The 9,484-nt window shown below is 32.7% G+C and overlaps 1 protein-coding gene across 1 annotated transcript; it reads left to right on the top strand.

Moving 5' to 3' along the window:
- The first annotated feature begins 2,753 nt into the window (after nucleotides 1–2,753).
- LOC124363865 (glycine-rich cell wall structural protein-like) lies at nucleotides 2,754–6,717 on the top strand. The gene is made up of 2 exons (XM_046819130.1): nucleotides 2,754–2,952; nucleotides 5,780–6,717. The coding sequence occupies exons 1-2, from the start codon at nucleotides 2,892–2,894 to the stop codon at nucleotides 6,634–6,636; spliced, it is 918 nt and encodes a 305-aa protein (XP_046675086.1). The 5' UTR covers nucleotides 2,754–2,891; the 3' UTR covers nucleotides 6,637–6,717.
- The last annotated feature ends 2,767 nt before the right edge of the window (nucleotides 6,718–9,484 follow it).

The following is a 9,484-nucleotide window of genomic DNA, read 5'->3' as shown; positions in this document are numbered from 1 at the left end:
CTTATTAAGCAATTTATAGGGTATAGGGTAAGCAATTTATTTCAAGCAAACTTTCATTAAAATGTAAATATGCACTTGGTTGTGACTATGGAAAAAACAATGTGAAATACGAGAAATTAAAAAACGAAATTACAAAAAAAATCGAAAGCTAACAGGCCCTCTCACTTTATGGTCAACAGCATAACAACTAAAGAATCATAGAAATGATTATAAATAATAATAAAGAGATGGTTGCAAACTTGACTCTAAATTTCAGGAGACACTGCACCAAACGGAAGGTGAATTGGAACTTAGCTCAACATTCAAATTTGTCTGTTGATGTCACGGGACAGAGAAACAAGTATAAACAATAAAGTAGATAAATTACAATACAGTTACTAAAAACACTACTTTATTCTTTGTTATAAACTCACTGAAACATTTTATACTTTTGTAATATCAATATTGCTAACATATTGCCAAACATTTATAATACATAATTTGTGTACTGCTGCATAATTAACTATTCGTGTTTTGATCAATGTTTTTTTTCTTCTGAACTCATTCTTTTGTTATTAAATTATAAAAACCTGAGGAGTAACTGATAAACACTCGGTATTTCACAAAATCACTCAAAGGAAAATAGTGTAATGTATAAGCCATATAATATTTTAAAATATATCAACTATGTGGTGTTATTTGGGTGTTGGTACAATATACTAGACCTCATCTTCGGTATCTTCTCGGAATAACTTTTTAACATCTTCTGGGATGTCGTCTGCTGTGCTAAGATATTATTATAACATGGTCGTTAACTAATAGCTTATATCCTGCGGCCATAGCTGTGACAGTTGGTGTCGTGGTCATCATGCTGACGTGGGAACTTCTGCTGGTGGTTGCTGTGGTAACCGTTGCCTCGGGCCAACCTGCTATTGGTACGTCTTTGGTTACATTACTGTCACTAGTGTCAGTGATTTAGGACGGTAATCCTGTGATATTGTACACACAAAGATATTATTAAATGATGCAATTTTACGGCTAAATTTACACTTCAACATTGGAACTGTCAGGGTTTTAAGCAAATAACTGCTCTTATTTTATTAATGAAAAATACAAAGAATATATATTAAGTCTTAAGATCCAGCAATTTTCAAGAATAGGTATACTAGCATAATCTTAAAATAACTAAGTATTCATTTAGACTATTCAGAATGACGGCACAAGGTTTGCTTAAATTTCTAACTATCCAGATTTTGGATAGTGAGAAGATTAAAATCCTAAACTGTAGTCTTATAATAACTGCATTAATAATTCCCAAAATCATCAAACACCAAAACTACCAGGGTTTCAATCTTATGAATTATTATAATTTTAAGTTCTAGAGGATCAAAATGTGTTCTCCTGCACCCCGCATCAAGATCTGGCAGTCTTGTCGATCAAGAATCTGCCACTGTTCCTCTGCAAGTCTGGCCTGGGGTCCTTTGTTCTGGCAGCACCCTTGGCGTTCCCTCAGGACGTCTCTCCCATCAGGGTCGTCGTGGACCCTGAGTTGTTCAACAGACTGAGTACGGCCTACGTTAACAGACCGCAAGTGTCGCCTAGCAGCACGAGTAATTGAGTATAATTTATTTTTATTATGGTTACTTTTGAGGTTTTTAAATATGACTTGTGTCAGGTGTTATATGACAACATTGGGCTTTATAGTAGCCTACAAGGATAATGTTCAAATTCGAATCCTTTTTACCTTTTTGGCATAGAATTGTGAAAAACGGTTCTTTATAAAGATATTATTAATTCAAACGCTTTTCGCGTAAAGAGTAAATGTTTATTAACAATGTAGCCCCAAAAAGAGTTTCAAACAATAAGAATAATGCACATTTTAACACGCTAGTAGTTTTTAATTTTACTATTTACATTTCAGATTCTAAGAATTCATCCTCAGGTAGGTACAGTGCCTGATTGAGGAAGCCGTTTTTGTATTGATCTGAGACTTTTTTCTGAATGAATTCACTCTGAATGAGTCCACACAACTATGTACGTGCAAGCAGGTTATGTTCATAGCAATGTATCTTGTAAATATTATCATTGATAGCCAGCTGTTTAGCAGTTGTGCCAATCAAAACCAAACGTTCAGGTTTACCAAAATATCAACAGATTGTGAAGAATAATAAGACTTTTTGTTCGCATACATGACAGCAAAAATGTTTTGTCAAAAGACACTTTGGAATTGGAGTGGCCTGCAGGTAAGTTAGAATAAACGTCATTTTGTTTTTGAAGATTAAATACGACGCCACATTGGATCGGGTTTGTAGTAAAAGAGGCATTTTGGAACTGAAGTACCTTTAAATTACATTTTAACACAAAACGAACGTTTATGAACTAAAAATATGTCGTTTCAAATAGAGAAATTTGCTAGGAGACACTGAGAATAAAATAATCTCAGTTTATAAAAAAGTGGATAAAGGAAACTTTGGTTCTAGGCGCCTCAATTAGAAATGCTCACATTGTTTAACTCTTAAATTTTAATATTTTTGTGGCTCATATGCCTAACATTATAATAAAAAGCCTACTCTTGAGACTGACGTGGATGTCGAAGACCACTTGGAATCAGAAGAATACAATTGTATAAAAATCCTGGTTTACATTCTTGTCGACCTTCTTGCCTAATATCACGTATTGTTTTCTTTGGAAACCCATTGCCTCATAGCTTTAAGATGAATTTCAACTCGCCTTACGTAGTTACCTGTTTACTTCCAATACATCCTTGTTTTCTTCTGACTGTCCCTCCACCTGAGCCTCTGACTAAGCACTCATCACATCTATCCTCCGGCTAATCTTACCTTTCATCGGACTCATTAACGGTACATCACTAGTTTCTTGCCCATTTTCCCGTTGGTGATCCAACTGTCACCATGCTGTCTGTCCTCGTTTCGCTGACTGTTTGTGTAACCCTCATTCAAACCCAGGATGCAGGTTCGTTTTAACAAATTAATTTTAATAATTTTACTTTTATGGGCGCGTTATTACAAAAGTTTGATTGCTTCAGTTGGCTGTTTGTTGAGTTAAAAGTTTTGTTGATAGTTTGATGTTTTATTGCTTGTTGTTAAATCTAAATTTAGTATTTAAAAAAGATGAAGAATTAAAGTTCAATGTAATTCTGTAAAATTTGCCTAAAATATGAGGCATTTTTGACATTATTTTGGTTTTTACACCTTATATTTTTAAAATTTCACCAGATACCTAAAAAATCGTAATTAATTTACATTTATAGGTTATGTTATTGCTAATATGTGTTTATTTCATTTCAGGAATGAATACAGTTTCAAAAATAAATTACTGCATATAAAAATTGTATTCTTTCTAGGTTTAAGGCTTACTATAACTTTTCTTTAACTGTACAGTCTTAAAAACAGCTGTTTAATGATAGAACTATGAATGATGACATGCAAGATAACAAATTAACAAGCAATGTTAAAAAAATCTACTTTGTATTCAACTAATATAGTAAAGTAATATTAATATTTTATTTTGTATAATTTCGTAACATTTATAGTTAATTTTAACGCGTGATGATTATCACAACATATGATGGCAAAATAGAAAAAGATTCTATTCCTTCAATTTAAAATTTCTTTTTAAAATTGCTAGTCAAGAGCTATTATATGAATTGTATAGACGTAAAGTAAAACTTAGATAATTCCAATATTATTTAATTCCAAATTTGGGATAGGATAAAATTTTATCCAAGTCTCTTGAAACTCTAGTTCAACAAGGTAGGAATAGTTGAACACGTTATGAGTTTATATGCAAAATTGCAGCTCACTCGAATAATGAAAAGTGGTTCAATTTAAGCAATGTATTTTTGCGTCTTTTCGATATACACTAAGAGAGAATTTGCAAGTGAATAGTATCAATTGAATAAAAAAGCAGTAATATAAAACCTGTTCTAACTTGATATGGTGTTGTGTATTGATTATATTAGAAAAACAACACATATTTATAACCAAAATAAATTAATGGAGTTTTTGTGTTACAAAATTTAGTCTTAGGCGATGTATCACAAAAATTGTCGTCGATAAAAATATAATTTGTCAACAATACTAATTTTTAAAAATATCAAAATAATAAACTGTTCAACAAACTTTATGAAAACATTAATTCCGAAGATGTGGATTTAATTTCAATACCAAAGAAGTTCGAGGAGAAAAATTCTTTATTTTTACCGTCTATAATATTTATATGTAGGTCCATAACTATTTAGTTCTCAGACATTACGTAAACACAAATAATGAAAAGTTAAAGGATGTCTTATTTTACCAGGCGAGGTTAGGGCTAATGAGCCCTCTTAGACACGTAACCTGGAGACCAACAGCAGTTGACTCACCACTTGAAATCCGTAGATTACGTGTAGTCTTGTTTGTTAATCATACCTTTATATTGTTTAAATATAAATCACATGTAAACATATCATATGAAATAATATGGAAATTTATAGTGCTAAATCTATTAGGTTTTACAATTTCTACATCAATGGGACTAAAATTTGTGTATAATTTCAACACACGTTATCATAGAATAGTCTCGTATCACGTTTTTCAAAATGTCAGATCCAAAAGTTTACAGTATAAGAATATTACTTCCCAGGCTTTCGTGGTTTGTATCATTATAATTTTCAGTTTCACAGAGCTTAGAATGATTGCCAACATAAATGATTAAAATCTTGAGATATTTTGGTCTCTCTGTTAACAGATGTTAGACCTAAACTTGGAGAACTTATACTCACTAAGTTTTTACTGATCTAATCACATATTTTTGAAGATTATAACTTTTTTTATGATGAGTATATAACTTTATACTCACAAAAAACTTATACTCACCTGCACACATGTTTATGAAGATGAATGGAGGTAGCCTAAACTGTATCGTAATTTTTCGAAACTCAACTAATCAGCAACAATTATGACCAGCACAATTATTAAATAAAAAATGGTATGCTACTGAAAATACATAGTATTGAAATGGCAAGAAACCGGCTTACAAATGTTATAACAGTTTTCGACTCCAATAAAGAATACGTACAAAACCACTGTGTAAGCCTGGACGTAGGTCAAATTATTGTATAGATTTAAAAAAAGATTCATGGTTTCATTTAATATCCTTCTCTGGCATTGATAACAGGTACAATTTATTATTATTATTATATATATATATATATATATATATATATATATATATATATATTTCTGCTAAAAGACTTTTTACCAGATCTATATCTGATGATTGTAAAATATGATATGTATGAGTAATTGTAAAACAAGATATGTATGAGTAATCCATGTAAGTGACTAAAAAGAGAAAAAAAAATCAAATCTGTAGCTTAATATACCGTTCGAGCCAAGAAATTTTCTATATTAGTATGTTATTTAAATTTACATTTCTGTCTCAATTTCCTTTATTACCCATGTGTGGCATTATTATTATTGATGCTATTGCAAAACACCATACGTCGTAAAATACATTAATAAGTACATTATGTTAGTCGGAAAGATTCACTAACTTCACTTTAGCTTTAGAATTTCTTCAGCATCGATGTAAAAGGAGTCGGGTTTACAAAATCAACAAAAATATACAACAAAGAATTTTAAAAATAGTTATTGTTGAAATGTAATGTTATTCTTTGAAAACTAGAAAAAGTGAGTTATTCGAGTTTTAGATATAGTTTAAAAAAACTTAATTACTGTATTATTTATTTACATTTTTAGATAACATTTATGACGTAGTAATACATAGACTTTTGCAGGTTTTCTGGTACGCCATCGAAGACGGCCTCAGGGTTTCGGTTTCGGAGGAAGTAACTCATTCAGTGTATCGACCAATTTTGGAGGAAATTTCGGTAATAACTGGCCCGGCTACTCAGGAGGATTTGGAGGCTCTGCATCTACTGCGTCTGCCGGGTCAACATCAGGAAGTGGGGGAGTTGGAGGAAGTGGAGTAGGAGGTGCAGGATCTACAGCGTCCGCAGGATCCATTGCTGGAGCTGGGAGCGGAGTGGGAGCCGGTTTGGGGGGAGGAGCAGCAGGTGCTGCTTCAGGAGCTTCATCTTTTGGAGGAGGGTTTTCTAACTATCCTACAGTTCCTGGAGTACCAGGTTATAACGGAATTTATAATGGATTTGGCGGAGCTGGTGCTACATCTAATGCAGCTAGTGGAACATTTGGAGGTTCTGGAACAGGAGGAGTTGGAATATCTGGATCCGGAGCATCAGCGAATGCTGGTTCTGGAAGTCTAGGAGCATCTGGAACAGGAGGGTTTGGAATTTCGGGTGCTTCCGCTACAGCAGGAACATCGGCAATTGGTTCCACTGGAAATGTTGGTGGATCTGGAAGTTTTGGAGCGTCTGGATCATTGGCTTCATCAGGAGCTAACTCTTTGGGAACTGGTGGAGCTGGTTTTGGCGGAGCGGGAGCTACTTCGTCTGCAGGATCCTTTGGGGGAGCCGTTGGTGGAGGAAATTCAGGTGGAAGTTTTGGAGGGTCATCTGCCAACGCTGGATCTGGGTCATTTGGAGTCGGAAGTCGTCCTGGCTGGGGAGGTGGATTCGGGGGAGGTTACTCCTCAGCATCGTCATATAGTGGGTCTGGGGGATATTACGGGTAGAGGAAACATGACTGAATAATGCTAGACTTTCTTGATAAACAAACAAAAGTATTTTACGAGTAATATACTATTTAGTTGTAATAGTGTATTATTTACCTTCCGTCAAGTTCTTGGTCTTATGACACGTATAGATCAAAATTTTAAAATTATTATATACATTTAACTATTATAATGAGGTTGATACTTTCAAAAACTTATTTAAGACATTCACAGACTGCCTTGCTTAACGTATTTGTAAAATAAAACGGATTTTAACTAAAACAATGATCTATTCTTTCATAATACTTTTAATTTTTCTCAGTATTAACTCAAACCAAACATCAAATTAAGATCTTTCACCTCAACACTAAATTTAATATTTAAATTTACTATAATGGTTACCTTTTAGTGTAAAAAATAACAAAATAGATAGAATAGTTTTTTAACACACACTATTTTAATGATAGTTAAAACATACAGTAAAACATTATTCAGTATATTTACACTACCTGGCAGAAGTATTTCATACCACGTGGTGTGTTGAGGTTGTATGCACAAATTCAAAGATATAGTTCATATCCTCCTCGAGATGTTTTGCGAACAGATAGATAGACAAACAATAATATAAAAGATATATAGAAATTTTACATAATAGAACTCTATCCAAAAAATGAAATTTCATGCAAAATTTAGTTTATGGATTATTTCTTAACATATTTTGTCACACGACACATTCACAATTGTATATATTAATTTGAGTTTCATATCCGTGTTTGAATAAAAACAGTCACTTTAAAATCATGTTGTTTGTTTTTGGATAGTAAGGCTACATGTGTTAATATCTTGTATTGAGTTTGTTTAAAAATAAATTATTTCTGCTATTTTCTCATTGCTATTTATAAGACCATTGTCAAAATATGACGCTCAGCCAAATCCTATGGAATGATATACACTCTAATTGGACTCAGTAATCATAAATGATCCTTCATGCACAGTTTCAAGTTTGTAAGTCAGTTCGTTTTCGAGATATCATGCGAACAGACAAAATGAAAATATTTCAGCCCTACAAGTGAGTGGTAGTGGATAAAAAGTTCAGCCAGTATTTTTACTATTTCTTTAAACAATTTATAAGTTATAAGTATTCTAATAAAAACATAAACAAACATGAAATATTTATAGAAGTAATATTTACTATATGATGTATATCTCTGGTATATAGTAGACTGCAATACATTTTTGTTATAGCTTTAAGTATTTTTATTCACAAAATTATATGGATATTATAAATACAGTTACAAAACCTAAAAAAATTAACTAACTGACATCCTCTAAAATAAAATAAAAACATGTTTAAGGCACAAAAATAAAGTTCGTTTTTTTAAAAGCAAATATTTCGATTTCGAGAGGTATTACGGGAATGTTTGAAATATAAAAAAAAAACTGAAAAGTACAAAATAATACGGTTCATTCACATTTTAGAGTACCTCTCTGTGATCATTGCTATACACCATACCATTGTTTGTAAGTAAATTTTTGTTTTCTAGACAGTGACATAATTGCAACTCTAATCAAAATTCATACGAAGTCTGCTGTAAATAGGAAGTGCGCAGTGATCTGCAAGTGGTTTTGAAAGGGATTTCTATATAATTAATTTTAATCTTTAATCTCTAAATGGAAAGCCTACTAAAAATTCGACATAACCTAAACATTTGACAAAATATGCATTTGGTAGACAAACATACAGGAAGATTTAAATATAAAATTTTATGTAACACGTTGTTGTATTCATGTAAATGTACATGTACATTTTGCACCATAATTTTTTTAATGCGTTCTTTTCTTTTAAATCATAGTTTTGAGTTAAAATTACGTTTTCTAAATACGTTTTAGCCTAATTCGATGTTTTGAAATATTATGAGAACATTTTTAATTTAGCTATTTTTACATAAATTAATTCTTTAAAAATCCCATTTGTTATAAAACTCTTAAACAATCAATTTTGAATCAAAGTTGTGAGTGAAGCATTTGGTGACTATGATGTCCGAGCAGACTCCCTGTTAGTAGACTATTGGGCCGGCGCATTACTATCTGATATGTAGATGTTTTTGCAAGGCTTTTCTTCACTATTTATACTGTTTCCGGAAGGCATATGTGCGAGTCATGTAGCTCAATATTCCCAATACGAATATTATTAGATGCAGTTGACCAGTTTCTCCCGGAGTTCGTTCACCGTGGCGGATGACTGAGCAGGCCATTGGGATTCTGGTGAGGTTTCTTGCATTCTCGCCAGCGTCGCGGTTCATCGGACACCGAGGTCCCTTGACCGGTCTGACACTGTGGTGTTTTCACTAAACTGATTAGCAATTCAACCGGGCAGGAAGCTGGGTCGTCTTCAATGAAGAGTATTTCAACAACTCCCGTCCAAATTTCGTGCATTGTCTGGCAGGGCTCTCTTGAGGAACTGTGAGTTCGAAGAGGGACTTTATGATTATAGACCGAGTATGGGCAGTCTTTCATGCGTGGTGGTAGGAAAAAATTAAGTAAATTTTTTTCTTTCATTGCGTTCATTAATTATTATCATTAAAAATTAAAGGACTTCATTATCCAGGAGTCCAGGACCAACATTCTCTGTATAAACACGCAATCCCCTGTACAGTAGAAGAATTTCTCCTAAGATCGAAATCGTTCGTCAGTCGTGCCAATTTTTGTCGATGTAGAATTGGAAGGATGTTAAAAGTGTTAAAAATGTAAAATTATAATAAATTTAGCAACTTACCATAATAGTAACTCTTTATCAAAAGTCAAATGATGATAAAATTATCTAAAAATGTTATGAAACGTGTATACTGTTAAATCAGTAGCTCCCATA

The sequence above is a fragment of the Homalodisca vitripennis genome, chromosome 5 (genome assembly GCF_021130785.1).
Source record: "Homalodisca vitripennis isolate AUS2020 chromosome 5, UT_GWSS_2.1, whole genome shotgun sequence".
In the NCBI taxonomy this organism is placed as follows: domain Eukaryota; kingdom Metazoa; phylum Arthropoda; class Insecta; order Hemiptera; family Cicadellidae; genus Homalodisca; species Homalodisca vitripennis.
Note: the sequence above shows the minus strand (reverse complement) of the source record. Positions and strands in the feature narration are given on the sequence as shown.